The 17,760-nt window shown below is 51.8% G+C and overlaps 1 protein-coding gene across 1 annotated transcript in view; it reads right to left on the reverse strand.

Moving 5' to 3' along the window:
- TXNRD3 (thioredoxin reductase 3) overlaps positions 1 to 15,720 on the reverse strand; it is a gene marked incomplete at both ends in the record, with an annotated part of 31,665 nt that extends 15,945 nt beyond the window's left edge. The window contains 9 exons of the mRNA XM_080718228.1: positions 1,416 to 1,558; positions 2,002 to 2,121; positions 2,822 to 2,894; positions 3,505 to 3,609; positions 4,410 to 4,519; positions 6,082 to 6,142; positions 10,444 to 10,782; positions 14,433 to 14,511; positions 15,659 to 15,720. Of these exons, the coding sequence (XP_080574354.1) occupies positions 1,416 to 1,558; positions 2,002 to 2,121; positions 2,822 to 2,894; positions 3,505 to 3,609; positions 4,410 to 4,519; positions 6,082 to 6,142; positions 10,444 to 10,782; positions 14,433 to 14,511; positions 15,659 to 15,720 (1,092 nt within the window). The remainder of the gene's footprint in view (positions 1 to 1,415; positions 1,559 to 2,001; positions 2,122 to 2,821; positions 2,895 to 3,504; positions 3,610 to 4,409; positions 4,520 to 6,081; positions 6,143 to 10,443; positions 10,783 to 14,432; positions 14,512 to 15,658) is intronic.
- Positions 15,721 to 17,760: the final 2,040 nt, after the last annotated feature.

A 17,760-nucleotide genomic window follows, 5' to 3' on the forward strand; every position in this document is an offset into this window, starting at 1 on the left:
GAGTGCAGAGGGCAGAGGCGGAGGGCAGAGGCGGAGGGCAGAGGGCAGAGGCGGAGGGCAGAGTGCAGAGTGCAGAGGGCAGAGGCGGAGGGCAGAGTGCAGAGGGCAGAGGCGGAGGGCAGAGTGCAGAGGCAGAGGGCAGAGGGCAGGGGCAGAGTGCAGAGGGCAGAGGGCAGAGGCGGAGGGCGGAGGGCAGAGGGCAGAGGCGGAGGGTGGAAGGCGGCTCCAGTGTCGCCTCAGCCTCAGCCTCTGGGTTGAGAAATGGCTGGCTACTCTGCCATCTGACTTGGGAGGCTCATGAGCCAAGAAATACACTCTCCTGTTTTTCAACAGTGTGCCATGTGAACAATCTAATTCAAATTGACCCAAGTAAGGTCGTTTCTGTTTTGTAGATAGATGTATTTTTTTAGTGTGTGTGTGTGTTACTGGGGATTGGACCCAGAGGCATTCAACCTCTGAGCTATTCCCCCATCCCCTTTTTATTGTTTTGTTTAGTAACGGGGTCTAAGTTGCTGAGACTGACCTCAAACTTGGGAACTTTGTGTCTCAGCCTCTCAAGTCCTGGGATCCCGTGTGCGCACCACGCCCGGCCATGTTTCTGTGTTTGTGGCAGCCCAGCAAGCGCCCCACTGCTGAGCTGCTCCCCAGCCCTCGTGCGAGGTCCTAAGGGGCAGTTTTAGCATCCGACACCCTTCTCAACTGGAACAAGAGCTCCTAAGCAAGGCGGAATCGAGGGCGTCACCCTGTGTCACCAAACGCAAAATAAGCCGCCTGTTGTGACCTTAAAGGCTGGCTGCCTTTCACGCCCCAACTTGAGATCTTTGTGTTCCCCAAAGACACCCCGCTGTCCTCCCGCGCTGATCTAGTGACCCACGAACATTCCCAGCGTCGACAGAACACATCGGCTCTGAGGCTGCTTCGGTGAACGACACGTATCGAGTTTTTCAAAATATTTTCCTGGTACATCACATAGTCTCACATGTTACGTACCTCGGAGCGTTGGTGGCGCCCATGCACAGCACCTGGGTTTGGATTTTTTAATTAAGGTTTCATGTTTTGTTTTGTTTTGTTTTGTTTTGTTTTTTGTGGTACTGGGGGTAGAGAACCCAGGGGCTTTCCACCTCCGGGCCACACCTAAGCCCTATTTTATAATTTATTTGGAAACAGGGTCTCACTAAGTTGCTGAGGCTGGCCTCGAACCCGCGCCATCCTCCCGTCTCCGCCTCCCCAGCGCGGGGATGACAAGCGTGCCTACCGCGCCCGGCTTAGGTTTCATGTTTTAAAAGGATTCCACTGCTCAAATCCTGATCTTTTTACTCCTTTGAACTTTGAACGGTTTAATCATTTTCTCTTAAGATGACAAGAAAACCTAAAGCAATCATTTAAATAAAGTTTGCCGGGGAACCGGACGGTACCTTGATCTTATGATGCTCAGTGAACTCCGCGCGGGCGTTGACGTAGGCGACGCCGCTCTCCCGCAGAAACAGCCGGTGGCCCCAGCTGAGGGAGCCCACGTGGTTCTGCACGGCCTCCACCACCGTCTCCCAGCTGTGCCTCACTGCGGAGGGAGGAGGACCGGCCAAGCTCAGGGCCGCCGGCCTGCTGATTGCCTCGTCCTGGGGCCCAAGCCAGGGCATTCTGCCGGGCGACATCCCAGCCCTTTTTATGTTTAATTTCAAAACAGGTCAGTTGCTGAGGCAGTCCTTTCTTCCTCCGGCTCACATTTTTTCCTCGCAATCTCTACTTTATTTATTTATTTGTATTTATTTGTTTGTTTGTTTATTTATTTTACGGGTCTGGTGATGGAACCCAGGGACATTCTACCTCTGAGCTACACCCCCAGCCCTATTTTTTATTCTTTAATTTGAAACAGGGCCACACTAAGTTGTGAGGACCTCACTAAGTAGCCGAGGCTGGCCGCGAACCTCCAACTGGTCTCAGCCTCCCGAACGCTGCGGTAACAACCATGCATCGATCTCTGCTTTATCTACCGCCGCTCACCGTGCTGATTATACTCCCAGCCGAATTTCCTGGCGTCCCGTAAGGCCTGCCCTAAAAGGGCAGCCTGGTGCATCAATTTCTTAGGAATACAGCCGACATTCACACAAGTACCGCCAAGGCCTGAGAAAGAAAATATCAGCTTAATGTTTTTTGTTTTGTTTTGTTTTGTTTTTGTTTTTGTTTTTGTTTTGTGTGTGTGTGTGTAGTTTCACATAGTGTTGTTATCATTAAAACATGTGGAAAGTAGCCGGGCACAATGGCCCACACCAGTAATCCCAGTACGTAGGAGGCTTAGCCAGGAGGATAAGAGATTGGAGGCCAGCCTCACCAATTTAGTAAAGCCCTCAGCCAGTAAGACCCTGTTTCAAAAAAAAAAAAAAAAAAAAGAATTAAAAGGACTAGAAATGTAGCAAATGTAGCTGGGAGACAGAACAGCCCTGGGTTCCATTCCCAGTAGGACAAAAAATAAAATAAAAATAAAAATCAGCAGGAAAACACATGAAGGGGCCACGGCAAATGCAGAAGACAAGGACACTGTGTACCTCCAGAGGCGACGGCAGCGTGACAATCTTAGCACTCGTGTACAAAAACCCATGGCACAAGTGCTGGGAACTCAGGCCATGGCATTTTTTTTCCCTTTTGAAAAATTTTTTCTAAGCTCTCCTCCGTTATCTTCCTGGGGTCGCCACTTGCACCCGCGACCTGCGTCTCCGCGTTTATGGAACCAGCTACTTAGCCCCCCGAGGTGCTGTGTGGGTGAAAGGGATTCTACACGCAAACGGCTCACGTCGAGGCCAAGGGCAACAAGCGGGCAGCTCACCCCAGGACGTGCCCTGCGGCGAGGGCACCACGAAGTCCAGGACCATGACTTTCTTTCCCAGAATGGCGGCTTCCTAGAAAACAGCAAAGGCTACATCCAAAGCTCTCGTCTTTTTCTCGCCCCTATGTGTCCTCTCCCTTTAATGAAAACGGTCTGATATTGTATAATGACACGGTTATTAAACCAGGGGAAATTAAACCAAGGGAAAGCAGGTGTGGTGGGACACGCTTGTCAGCCCAGGACTTGGGAGGCTGAGACAGGAGGATCACAGGTTCGAGGCCAGCTTGAGCTACTTTGTGAGGCCCTTGCAACTTGATAAGACCCTGTTTCAAAATCGACAACAGGAGCCGGGCGTGATGGCGCACGCTTGTCATCCCCGCGCTTGGGAGGCGGAGACAGGAGGATCGCGCAGGTTTGAAGCCAGCCGCGCTGGCGTAAGAGACCCTGTTTCCAAATTAAGAAAAATATAAAAAATAGGTCTGGGAGTGTAGCCCGGAGGTAGAAGGGCTTCCAGGAACCCCAGTGCCACCCAAGCTCCAGCTTGGAGATAGAATGCACCTGGGTTCAACCCCCAGGGCCACCATCAAAAGAGAGAGAGAGAGAGAGAGAGAGAGAGGGATATGACGGTGACGGTGCTGGCCACGAAAACCGTCCGCTCGTCCCACGAGCCCGCGTGCCCGCACCTTGGCACACGAGAGGCCGCCGGAGCCGCCGCCGATGACGATGAGGTCGTATTCCTGGGCCGAGTCCTCCTGCAGAAGCTTCTGTAACAAGCCGCTCTGGTGCGCCTGCGGGCCACCGAAAGGAGAGAGTGTTCCGAGTTGATTTTGAAATTCCTTTATTTCAATTCATTTGGGGTTTTTATGTTTTCTGGTTTTTTTTTTGGGGGGGGGGTGGTACTGGGAGTGGAACCCAGGGGCTTTTCTACCTCCGGGCTATACTCCCAGGCCTATTTTAAACTTTATTTGGAAACAGGGTCTCACTGAGTTGCCGAGAGCCTCGCTAAGTAGCTGAGGCTGGCTTCGAACCTGCGCCATCCTCCTGTGTCAGCCTCCCAAGCGCGGGGATGACAAGCGTGCGCCACCACGCCCAGCTTCGTTTCATTTTGGTACTGGAGATTGAATCCAGGGCCACTCAACCTCTGAGCTACATCTCCCCCCAACCCGTTCTCTTAATTTCACTCTTTGATTTTTGAAGCAGGGTCTAGCTAAGTTGCTGAGGCTGGCCTCGAACCGCGATCCTCCTGTCTCAGCCTCCCGAGTGCTGTGATTACAAGCGTGCGCCGCCACGCCCCGCTTCATAAACATGACTTTTAACCAGGTGTTGAGGCACACGCATGGAATTCCAGTACTTGGGAGGCTGAGGTGGATGGATCCCAGGCTCAAGGGCAGCCTTAGAAAGTCAGCAAAATCCAGTTTCAAGATAAAAATAAAACAGGGCGAGGGGCAGAGCTCAGAGGCTGACTGTCCTTGGTGCAAGCCACAGGACCAATAGGTAAACGAACAAACCCAACTCCTGAAAGCCATTTCTGCCCTTCAGTATCTCGTGCATCGGAACCGAGGGAGACGCGGCCACGGAGCACCGTTACCTGGTAGGCTCGGTCGCACCCGCCCACGTGCACTTTATTCACGAAGATATTGGGCACCGTTCTCTGATTGGTGATCTCAGACAGCACCTCCTGGACGCTGGCCCCATCGTCTAAAGAGGAAACAGTTACAGAAAGACCCTGAGCAGAGGGAAAATGGGCCCACACTCAGCACACAAGCCCGTCGTACTGAGCGAATGGATAACGTGTTTAGACCTTTAAGAAATGAGGGGGCGCCGGGCGTGGCGGGCACGCTCGTCATCCCCGCGCTGGGGAGGCGGAGACAGGAGGATCGCGCAGGTTCGAAGCCAGCCGCGCTGGCTTAGGAGACCCTGTTTCCAAATAAAAATATAAAATAGGTCTGGGAGTGTAGCCCGGAGGTAGAAGGGCTTCCGGGAACCCCAGGACCACCAAAAAAAAAAAAGAAGAAGAAGAAGAAGAAGAAAAAGAAAGAATGAAAGAAAAGAAAAGAAAGAAAGAAACCCTGTTTCCAAATAAAAATATAAAAAATAGGTCTGGGAGTGGAGCCCAGAGGTAGAAGGGCTTCCAGGAACCCTAGTACCACAATAAATAAATAAATAAATAAATAAATAAATAAATAAATAAATAAATAAATAAAATAAGCCGGACATAGTGGCATACACTTGTAATCCCCAGCATTCGGGAGGCTGAGACCAGAGGATTGTGGTTCGCGGCCAGCCTCAGCTACTTAGCGAGGCCTTCTGCAACTCGGTTGAGACCCTGTTTCAAAATAAGAATAAAAAATAGGGCAGGGGCTGTAGCTCGGAGGTCGAATGCTCCTGGGTTCCATTCCCCAGACCCACAAAATAGGTCTGGGCATGTAGCTCAGAGGTAGAATGCCCTAGAACCAATCCTCAGTACTGTGCACGCGCGTGCACGCACACACACAGACCATCTCGTTTGGTATACCCTGTAGGGAAGCCTAAAGATTCAAGAAAGTGATTTCACCTCCTAAGGTGGCCTGGATAAAACAGACCAGCACCGTCAAGGCAGAGATCAAGCGTTCCTGGTGACCACTACGTCCCCACGCCTCTGGGTTCAAGGAATTAGGATGTCCAGGATCCCAAAGCATAACACTATAAACTCACTATGGCCGGGCGTGGCGGCGCACGCTTGTCATCCCAGCACTCGGGAGGCCGACACGGGAGGATCGCGGTTCGCAGCCAGCCTCAGCTACTTGGTGAGGCCCTCGGCAACTCAGTGAGCCCCTGTTTCCAAATAAAGAAAAACTAGGGCTGGAGGTGTACTCGGAGGTAGGATGCTCCCTGGCTTCCATCCCCACTACCACAAAAAAATAAAATCAACTCACTGTGCTGACCCCTGTGGGTAACACAGGCAGGGGTGTGTTTCTCTCATTTATTATAGCTTAGTCTATTTGCCAGAAAGCTGACGGATACAACTGAAATGCGTCAAACACGTCAAAGTTAGCGGCTTACACATCTTCTTCCCACTCCTCTCAGACGTGAAGAACATATACGAGAACCTCCAGCAAAGAATTTGCCAGATGAGGGTTCGTTTTCTGCACGGTTGGGTACAAAACGAAACGGGCTCGTGGGACCCAGAGAGACAGGAGAAAACTGGCTGAAGGGAGGAGACGGCGAGGAGGTCACGTGGCCGCAGTCGGTGCAACGCTCCGTCCGGGCCGCCCGCTTACCCACTTGGTCCAGCTCCAAGATCTTACAGTCCACTCCCAGAGAAGAGAAGAGTTCTTTAGCCTGCAACGAAGATGTGAAATACAAAACGTGGGCACAGAGATGAGGGCCGTTCAAAGTAAATGTTCTTTAGGAATATGGATTCTGATCTGCACGTTTTTTTTTCCGCAGAACAATCATAATCTCTCTCTCTTTCTTCTTTATTTGTATTTTATTTATTTATTTATTTATTTATTTATTTATTTATTTATTTATTCTTGGTCCTGAGGATCGAAGCCCATGGACTGAAGGCTGAAATCTTGAGCCAAATAAACTTTTCCTCCTCTAAGCTGGGCTCGTCGGGTGTGTTGATCAGAGCACTGACAGAGCTGACTGATACAGCATCCAGTTATGAAAGGATTATTTCTGTTCACAGGCAACACGATCTTATACGTAGAAAACCCTAAAGATGCCGGGCGTGGTGGCGCATGCTTGGAATCCCAGCATTCGGGAGGCTGAGACAGGAGGATCGGGGTTCGAGGCCAGCCTCAGCTACTTAGCGAGGCCCTCTGCAACTCAGCGAGACCCTGTTTCCAAATAAAGAATAAAAAATAGGGCAGGGGGTGTCGCTCAGAGGTAGAATGCCCCTGGGTTCCATCTCCAGTACCGCAAAAAAGAAAAAAGGCCTAAAGATTCCACAGATCACAACTGTTAGAACAAACAAATTCAGCAAAGTTGCAGGATACAAAAAAAAACCATTAAAATCAATTGCTCTTCTATATACCAACAATGGATGATTCTAAAGGAAATTAAGACGAAAATTTCACTAACGACAGCACTGATGAGAAATAAATTGCTTAGGAATAAACTTAACCGAAGAAGCAAAAAACTTGCGCATCAAAAATCTTGCTGAAAGGAATAAAGAAGATACCAATAAACGAAAAGAAAAATGGACTGGGAGACCATATTGTTAAGATTCCAGGAACAATAAAAGCAGCTTACAGATTCAGTGTAATCCCTGACAAAACCCCAGTAATGTTTCTTGGAGAAAGAGAAGAATCCTTCCTAAAATTCAGATCGAATCTCAGAGACCTATCTAGCCAAAAAAAAAGTTGGAGATCTTGGGTTTCCTGATGTCCAAGGTCACTACAAAGGTACAATAGTCAAAACTCAACAAAGCGGTGCTGGCATACTTAGAGTTAAACAGACCAATGGAAGAGAAGAGAGAGAAAGCTTTGCATATATGGTCAAGTCACTGGTTTTTTTTTTTTTTTGTGGTAATGGGGATGGAAGCCAGGGGGGTTCTACCTCTGAGCTCCACCCCCAGCCCTGTTTTTTATTCTTTATTTGGAAACAGGGTCTCACTGAGTTGCAGAGGGCCTCGCTAAGTAGCTGAGGCTGGTTGCGAACCGCGATCCTCCTGTCTCGGCCTCCCGAATGCCGGGATGACGAGCGTGCGCCATTGCGCCCGGCTGTCAAGTAACTTTTGACAGGGTGCCAAGACCATCCAAGGGGGGAGAATAGCCTGGAACGCTGGCTATGCAACTGCCAGAGAGAAGCCTGGGCCCTTACCTAGTACCGCTGACAGAAACCATCTCAAGCTGAAGCGGAGGAACCAAGCTCAAGGCTAGCCTGAGCAACCCAGCAAGACCTGTCTTCAAATAAAAGACAAAAAGAGCTGGGAATGGCAGGGCGCGGCGGCGCGCGCTTGTCATCCCAGCATTCGGGAGGCTGAGACCGGAGGATCGCGGTTCGCGGACAGCCTCGGCTACTTAGTGAGGCCCTCGGCAACTCAGTGAGACCCGGTTTCAAAATAAAGAATAAAAAATAGGGCAGGGGGTGCATCTCAGAGGTCGAATGGCCCTGGGTTCCATCCCCAGACCCGCAAAATAAATAAATAAATAAATAAATAAATAAATAAATAAATGGTACAATGCCCCTGGGTTCTAGCCCCAGAACTAAAAAAAAAAAAAAAAAAAAAAAAAAAAAAAAAAAAAAAAAGAGCTGGAAGCATAGCTCAGTGTTAGCACCTTTCTGGGTTCAATAACTGGTACCACACAAGCAAAACAAAACAAAACAAAACAAAACAAAAAACCTATGGTATATGACTCACCCTAGAAAATATCACAGTAATAAAAATTAATAAACCACAGCTACAGGTATCAACATGCATGATACTCTAAAACATAAGCTGAAAAAAAAACTGCAAAATATATACAATTAAATCCATTTATATAAATTCCCAAACGGGCCAAAACACACAATATATCTATCCCAGCAGCCAGTGTGTCAAGGGCTGCGACTCCTGAGCCACTGGGGGGATAAATATGTCAACAGATTGATTTGGTAAGACTGTAAAAAAGAGTAGGGAATTTTGGACAGTGATTAATCATGGAGGGGAGAGAGAAGACACGCCCCGGGATGCTTTCAGGCTACTAGTGTAATTAGTCTTTAAAACACATAAGAACGCCAGCAAGCTGGCCGAGTGTGGTGGTTCCCACCCAGCACCCAGCACCTGGAGGCTAAAATCAGAGAACTGCTGGTTCGAGGCCAGCCTCAGCAACTTAGTGAGGCTCTTTGTAACTTATCGAGACCCTGTTTCCAAATAAGAAATAAAAAGGGCTGAGGGTAGAATGCCCCTGGGTTTAATCCCTAGTACCAAAAGAACAAAAAATACAAATCTGAAAAACGTAGCTTCTATTTTTTGTGTGTGTATGTGTGGTAGTGGGGTTCCTGGAAGCCCTTCTCCCTCCGGGCTACACTCCCAGACCTGTTTTTACATTTTTATTTGGAAACAGGGTCTCCTAAGCCAGTGCATGGCTGGCTTCGAACCTGCGCCATCCTCCTGCCTCCGCCTCCCCAGCGCGGGGATGATGAGCGTGCGCCACCGCGCCTGCAACATAGCTTCTATTTTCATGAACCTGACCCAACAGCACGTGCTGACATATATGATCTTCCTTCCACGTGGCACGATTTCACCTAAGAATGTGAAGTAAATTTCAAAATATTCCAAGTCCCTGTCTTACAGGTGGGTAATCTAAGGTTTACTTCTACCTGTGTGTGTGTGTGGCGGGGGGTGGTATTGGGGATTGAACCCAGAGGCATTCTATCTCTGAGCCACACCCCAGCCCTCTTTATTTTTATTTTTATTTTTTACTTTGTTTTGGAACAGGGCCTCTCTAGGTTGCTGAGAGTCAGCTATGTTGCTGAGACTGGCCTTGAACTTGTCATCCTCCTGTTTTAGGCTCCCAAATCCTGGGCTTGCAGGTGTGCAGCTGAATACCCGTGTCCTCAAGGCGGTGCGCAACCGCGGGCAGCGTTGCCCACGGCTTCGTGCCATCCTCTCGGCCTTCCATGCTTTCATTTCACAAGCCGTGGGAACCAAGGTTCCTGGCACTCCTCTTTTAACCAAAGACACAATGTTTACAAACTTTTTGGCCGGCCATGGTGTTGCACGCTTTTAATCCTAGTACAGGAGGATCTCGGATTCGAGGGCAGCCTCTGCAACTTAGTGAGGCCCTGTTTCAAAATAAGAACATAAAATAAGAAACAAAAAAGGAAAAGAAAATAGGGCTGGGGGTGTAGCTCAAAGGTAGAATGTCCCTGGAGTCAGTCCCCAGTACCACACACAAAAAAAAATAAATAAAATAAAAACTTCTTTTTCTGTCTTGATAAACTTTCAGGTTGCATCAGCATCAGAGCCAGGAGAGCCTGGGCAGGCTGACCCAGGGGGCCCGGGCCCGAGACCGGGGGGCGGGGTCTGGGCGGTCCCGCTGCACCCCGGAGGCTGGGCGCCGGGATCCCGCAGGCTCCGGAACCCCAAGCGGGACGGATGGCGCCGGCCCGGGATCCCGGGGAGGCTCGCGAACCGGGCCCGGCAGGTGCTGCGAGGAAGGGGTTCCGGGCAGAAGGGGCCTCGCGCTTGGCCTGCCCTCAGCGCGCCTCAGGCCCCGCCCCCACGACCCCGCCCCCAGCTCCGCCAGGCTCCGCCCACGGGATGGCCCCGCCCACAGCACCTCAAAGGCCACGCCCCCTCCCAGCCCCGCCCTCCCGCTTGCCGAGCGGGCAGCAGCTCTTGCTGAAGCTCCTCCCTCGGGTGCTCTCGATGGCTCCGCCCCCGCTGTGGCTCCGCCCACAACACCTCAAAGGCCCCGCCCTCCCGCTGGCCGAGTGGGCAGCAGCTCTTGCTTCTCACTCGGTGCTCTTGGTGGCTCCTCCTCCCGATATGGCTCCGCCCACAGCACCTCAAAGGCCCCGCCCCCGCCCAGCCCCGCCCTCCCGGCAGCAGCTCTTGCTGAAGCTCCTCCCTCGGGTGCTCTCGGTGGCTCCGCCCCCGCTGTGGCTCCGCCCCCAGCACCTCGAAGGCCCCGCCCCGCCCCGCCTACCCGCGTGCTGTGCGGACAGTAGCTCTTGCTGAAGATGACCACTCGGTTGCCCTCGATGAGCCCCCGGAGGCGGCGCCGCAGCTCCTCGCGCGCCTCGGGGGGCTGGCGGCTGGTCCCCGGGGACGACAGGCGGGCGCGGCGCCCGGGCGGCGAGGACTTGGGCAGGTCGCGGACGTTGGCCAGGCGGCGGTTGGGGACGACGCCCCCCTTTCCCAGCCCGGGCGAGGTCTGAGCCGGCGGCGGCGGCGGCGGGGACGGCGGCTGCTCCAGGGCTTCGCCTCGGCTCCGGGCCCGGCCGGGCCCGCTCAGGGACGAGAGGCGGCGGCGGCGACAGCGGGACTGCGGCTGACTGCCCGGTCGCTGGCCACGCCCCTCGCCGGCCCGAGCCCAGGGAGGCCACGCCCCAGAGGCGCCCGCCCCGCCCAGGGAGGCCACGCCCCCGGGAGGTCACGCCCATAGACGCGCCCGCCCAGCCCTAGGGAGGCCACGCCCACAGAGGCGTCGGCCCCAGCCCTGGGAAGCCACGCCCTCAGGCGCGCGCGCCCCTCCCTAGATAGACCACGCCCCTGCGAGGCCACGCCCATAGATGCGCCCGCCCCAGCCCTAGGGAGGCCACGCCCACAGAGGCATTGGCCCCAGCCCTTGGAAGCCACGCCCCCAGACGTGCCCGCCCCTCCCTAGGTAGACCACGCCCCTGTGAGGCCACGCCCATAGACGCACCCGCCCCGGCCCTAGGAAGCCACGCCCACAGAGGCGTCGGCCCCAGCCCTGGGAAGCCACCCCCCCCCAGGCGCGCCCGCCCCTCCCAAGGCAGACCACGCCCCTTTGAGGCCACGCCCACAGACGCACCCGCCCCAGCCCTGGGAAGCCACGCCCAGAGGCGCTCACCCCAGCTCTGTGGAGGCCACGCCCACAGAGGCTCCTGTCTGTTCCAAGGGAAGCCACGCCCACATAGGCGTCCGCCCCTGTCCTAGGGAAGCCACGCCCCCATGGAGGCCACGCCCCCAGGGGCACCCCGCCTCCAGCGCCTCCTGGCTTCTGCGAATTAGGTCACCTGCGGGCCTGCGGCAAGGGAGTTGCAACTCTTGACAAACTGGCTGGTGTCAAGCCTCATCCTAATATTTTGTCGTCCTGGGCACGTCCCGGGATGCTCGCTGGCCACGCCCCTCACCGGCCCGAGCCGGTGATGGCCTCTGGGCAGCACCTGCCGCTCGAGCTACACCTGCCCCCTCGAGCTGCTCAGGGGCGATCTACCTCCAAGCTACGCCCCAGCCTTGTTTTATTTATTTTTAATGTGGAAACAAGGGTCTCGCCAAGTTGCCGAGAGGCTCCCTAAATTGCTGAGGCTAGCCTCGAACCCGCGGTTTTCCTGTCTCAGCCTCCCAAATACTGGGATTACTGGCGTGCACCAGCGCACCCAGCTAAACCACCTCCTGACGAGAACAGTGACAGAGAAGTTGTGGTCATGCCGGTAAGACTGCGACACAGCGTGGCCTACTCTGTCTATATAGGAGACTATTCTAGTTTGTAATTTACACTTGAAATTTGGAAACCACCCATGCACGTCTGGGAGGGCTGCAAAGTTTGTAGTCAAACTTTTATTGCAAGGTGAAGCCACGGAAGACTAAATAAATGTCCCCGAAAGCACGGAATGGAGAAGGAAGGAAACTGGGTCTTTGGGGACATCACTGAGCCATTGAGAAACCTCAGTTGAAAGCTGTCCTGTCTCCAGACTGTCGTCGTCGTCCAAAAATCCCGTTCATAAATCCAGATTGAGTTTTATTTCCTGTTACTTACAACCCCAAATCCTTGAATCCTTGTGGGTGGGGGCACTGGGGATTGAACCCAGGGATATTCTACCTCTGAGCTACACCCCCAGCCCAATTTTATTTTTATTTTGAAACAGGGTCTTGCTAGGTTAATAAGAGTCTCCCTGCCGGGCGCGGTGGCGCACGCTTGTCAATAATATATAAATATTATATATAATATAATATATAATATATAATATATAATATAATATATAAAAATATAATAAATAAATAAATAAATAATATATATATAAATAAAATATATAATATATAAATATTATATATAATATAATATATAATATATAATATAATATATATAAATATAATAAATAAATAAATTATAAATATGTATAAATAAATAAAAATATATAATATATAAATATTATATATAATATAATATATAATATAATATATAATATAATATATAATATATAAATATAATAAATTATATATATATATTAGGTCTGAGAGTGTAGCCCGGAGGTAGAAGGGCTTCCAGGAACCCCAGTATCACACACACAAAAAAAGTCTCCCTGTTTGCTGAGGCTATCTTCAAACCTGCAATCCTCCTGTCTCAGCCCCTCAAGTACTGGGATTACAAGAGTGTGACCCCATGCCAGGCTACAACCAAAAATCTTAACAAATATTAATGTTCGAGACTACAGTGTTAGGTGCAGAACAATCCTTGGCGCATAATTTTCCAATGGTGAATATCTCTTATAAAATCTGTTTCTTGGTCCTTGGTAATGCTTCTGTCCTTAGATTGTATATTTTATCCAGCCAGGAATGGTGGCTCAGACAGGAGGATTGCGGGTTGGAGACCAGCCTCAGCAACTTAGTGAGGCTCTCAGCAACCGAGTAAAACCTTCTTTCAAAACAAAAAATTAAAAAAAAAGGTCTAGGGGAGATAGCTCAGAGGTAGAATGCCTCTGGGTTCAATCCCTAGTACCCCCCCCCAAAAAAATAAAATGAAATAGTACCTATCTTTTTGTACAGATATTTGTGCATTCCCTTTGGATACACGCCCATACACAGAACTGCTGAGTCAGAGGATGTAGTGTTTCACGTTGCTATTTGAAATTTCTTAGCCAGGTATGGTGGTGCATGCTTGTAATCTCAATATGGAGGCTGAGACAGGAGGGTTGTAGGTTTGAGGCCTTCCACAACTTAGTAAGACCCTATTTAAAAAAAAAAAGGGGGGGTGGGTGGGATGTAGCTCAGAGGTAGAATGCCCCTGGGTTCAATCCCCAGTACATAAATAAACAAATTAATGAATTAATAAAATTTCTTATATTTGCCAGCAGGGTGGCACACACCTGTAATCCCAATACTTGGGAGGCTGAGACACGAGGATAACAGGTTGGAGACCAGGCAGAAATTGAGTGATGCCCTCAGCAACTTAGTGAGACCCTGTTTCAAAATAAAAAATAAGATAAGGCTGGGGGGTATTCTGCCTCACCTTGGGCCCAAAGCTATGAAGCCAGCCAGCCATGGACCGAAACCTCTAAAACTGAGCCACAATAAAGCCTTTCAGCCTGCGAGTTATTTGTCTCTGGTGTCTGGATCCATCACAGCAATGAAAAGCTAAGATAGTGTATCAGTTAGCTATGGCGGCATAACAAAACGCTCTTAAGATTTAGTAGCTTCAAGCCGGGCGCGATGGCGCACGCTTGTCATCCCGGCATTCGGGAGGCTGACACCGGAGGATGGCGGTTCGCGGCCAGCCTCAGCTACTTAGTGAGGCCCTCTGCAACTCAGTGAGACCCTGTTTCAAAATAAAGAATAAAAAATAGGGCTGGGGGTGGAGCTCAGAGGTCGAATGCCCCTGGGTTCCATCCCCAGACCCACACACACACACACACAAAAAAAAAATTGGTAGCTTCAAATAATGACCACGCAGGATTGCTCATGAGTTTGTTTGGTGGATGGTTCTGCCAACCTGAGCTGGGCATGGATGGACGTGGCTGGCTTGGGCTCTCTAGCTAAGGTCTAGAGACTGAGCCCAGACAACTGGGCTGACCCCTTTAGCGCCAACGCTGTCTCCCCCCACAGCGCCAGCCCAGACGTAAAGCACACCCGGCCCCTGGAGACCAAACCTTCGCACCAGAATCTTCTGCCGACCACAGTAAGTCACGAGGCCAGCTCCGCTCCAGGGGGTGGGAAATAAACCCCGCAGATTACTGGGAGATGGTCCAAGGCCACATCCCTGCGGACACAGTACAAGACGCAAGGCAAATTTGGGGCCACGTTCGCAATCCATCTACGGGGATGGGGGGGGAGAAAATCGGAATTTGCTGAAAGGTGGCCAAAAAAAAAAAAAAAAAAAGTAGCCCTCTTCCTATGTGTGAAGTGGGGTTTGTTTGTTTGTTTATTTATTTATTTGGTGGTACTGGGGCTCCTGGAAGCCCTTCTACCTCCGGGCTACACTCCCACGGGCTACACTCCCAGACCTATTTATTTGTTTATTTATTTATTTATTTATTTATTTTGGTGGTACTGGGGTTCCTGGAAGCCCTTCTACCTCCGGGCTACACTCCCAGACCTATTTTTTTATCTATTTATTTATTTATTTGGTGGTACTGGGGTTCCTGGAAGCCCTTCTACCTCCGGGCTACACTCCCAGACCTATTTATTTATTTATTTATTTATTTATTTATTTATTTATTTATTTATTTTGGTGGTACTGGGGCTCCTGGAAGCCCTTCTACCTCCGGGCTACACTCCCAGACCTATTTATTTATTTATTTATTTATTTATTTGGTGGTACTGGGGTTCCTGGAAGCCCTTCTACCTCCGGGCTACACTCCCAGACCTATTTTTTATTTATTTATTTATTTGGTGGTACTGGGGTTCCTGGAAGCCCTTCTACCTCCGGGCTACACTCCCACGGGCTACACTCCCAGACCTATTTTTTAACCTTTTCATTTGGAAACAGGGTCTCTTAAGCCAGGGGATGACGAGCGTGCGCCACCACCACGCCCGGCTCCCGTGGGGTTTAGACAATCGCCAAAGACACAGAGAAGAAGCCTCTGGGTGGCCCCAGTGGGCCTCCCCTGAGCTCACGGATGGCACCAGACCCGGATCCAGGGCCCCGTGGGCGACAGCCTCCCTCTGAGAGGCGTGGAGGCGGCAGAGGCCAAGGCGGGGGCTCGCAGGGGACGAAGGCACCAGCTCTGCCTTCCTGGCAGGGCTGATCTTTGCAGAAAGCAGCCTGGGAGCTCCTGAGGGTAATAGGAGCGGCCGCTCAGGCAGAACGTTAGAATTACGCCAGCTGCTCCCCTGTCTGTAAATGGAGACCTTAAGTCACCTTGGAACAGATTTCCCTTATTACGGCTCAAGTCTCCTTAAGTTATATAAATGGAAGGCACGGTGGCCCTGCTGTTTGGGGGAGCGGATGCAAATGGGACCTGGCTTTCTCTGGCTTGGCGATGATGTCCTCAAGAAGCAGAGCTGAGGGGAAGACATCCATGGCGCGTTCTGTACCAGGGACAGGGCCTGCTGGGTCGAAAGCGGTCCTCAGGACTCTGGCCGGTCCTCTCTTGGACCAGAGCTCTTGTAGAAACTTGCAGGGTGGCGACAGCCTCAAAGGGGCAGGGCCTGGCTGTGGGTGGCTAGTACATTCCGTGCCAGCCTCAGGTTCTTGTGGTTCCGAGGCTTGAACCCCAGGGGCGTTCTACCTCTACCTTACACCCCAAACCTTATCTTATTTGTGTGTGTGTGTGTTCACACGGGCTCTCGCTAAGTTGCTAGAAAAGTTTCAGAGGCTGGTCTTGAATCTGTGATCCTCCCGTCTCAGCCTCCCCCAGGCACACGGGGGTTGGGGGGGGGCTGCCTCAAAGTCTTATTCTGGCTGTGGCTTGGGCCTTGCACAAAAGCCAAGCAAAGGGCTGTCAACTCGGGGTCCAGGGGCAAACGCCCCCTCCTGCCCACTGCACGGGGCTCAATGTCTGTCACTGCAGCCATTCGCGGGTCAAGTGACCTTCGGGGTCAGCTCTCCCGGGAGGTCTCCTGCACCCCTTAGAAGCCAGGCGGGCCTCTACTCCTCGGCTGCACCCCGCAGTCATTCTGCTCCCCATTGCAGGGCGCGGGGCCTGACATCAATCGGAGGATTCCGGCGTGCATTGAATGCCTTGGGAGGCCGCCTCGAAAGCCCATTTCCACTCTCAGCAGAGTAGCCCAGCAGGGAAGGGCTTTGAGGCGGCGGGTGGGCTGGAGGGGCCGCCCCCCCCCCCCCCCCCCGCCGGGGAGCCCTGCGGGCCGCCAGCGTGCGCTCCTCACGGCGGCCGCTAGGTGGCGCGCGGGCTCCTCGGGACGCCAACAAAGGGTCAGCCCGGCGCTGCCCCTGGTCCAGAGCGACTGGGGGGAACCTGCGTTCCCGTGGCGACGCCACCTCTCCTGCTCTTGATTTCCTCTTAAAATGGGAAGGATGACACCGATTCCTGGCGATGCATCAGAAGGCACGCTGTGCGCCATAAAGGCGGGGGCAGAAATGCCAGAGCACACAGGAATCAGAAGACAGGGTCTTTTTTTTTTTTTTTTTTTGCATTGGGAATTGAAATAAGGGGCATTCTACCTCTGAGCTAAAGCCCCAGCCTATTTATTTATTTATTTATTTATTTATTTATTTATTTATTTATATCTTTGTTTAGAAAAAGGGTCTCACTAAGTTGCTGAGGGCCCCGTTAAATTGCTGAGGCTGGCCTCGAACCTGGGATCCTCTCGTCTCAGTCACCCAAGCACAAGGATTACCTACCACGCCTAGCTAGATGATCTGTGGTGGCTCTGGACCACCGATCTGGGCCCCAAAGCCTGCGAGCCTGACCTGCTGGCTCGGAGAGCATCCTTGTTACAGAAGGAACCCTCAAAACGGCGAGCTCCCGGGAAAATGGGAGACAGGAGGATCGCAGGTTCGAGGCCAGCTCCCAGCAGTTTAGCAAGACTCCCAGAAAAAACCTAGGGAGAGCCTAAAACCCTGTTCCAGACCAAAAAAAGAGAGAGAGAGAGAGAGCGAGCTGGGGATGTAGCTCAGAGATAGAATGCCCCTGATTCAATCCCCAGTATTAAACACACACACACACACACGCACACGCACACACACACACACACACACACACACACACACACACACGGAAAAATGCCAAGTCATAGCAATTGGAGCCAAGATTGGTTTCTGCAAGGCCCAGTATCTGGATTCAGAGCCGAAGCTGGGCCTGCTTTGAGAGACTGCAGTCGATTGTTGAATTCCTGGTGACTTTGAGTATGCGTCTATTTATTTATCTTCCAGCAGTATTTATGCTTCTGATCCTTAAGCCGCAAAGGATGGAACAGCTGAGAATTTCCTGAGACAGGAGGTCCGAGTATGCTTCCTCCTGCCGCTGTCTTCTTTCTTCTCTTAAAAGCTCCAGGAATGGCCGGGCGCGGTGGGCACGCTTGTCATCCCCGCGCTTGGGAGGCAGGGACAGGAGGATCGCGCAGGTTCGAAGGCTTAGGAGACCCTGCTTCCAAATAA

Source organism: Muscardinus avellanarius (assembly GCF_963383645.1).
Source record: "Muscardinus avellanarius genome assembly, chromosome: 22".
Lineage (NCBI taxonomy): Eukaryota > Metazoa > Chordata > Mammalia > Rodentia > Gliridae > Muscardinus > Muscardinus avellanarius.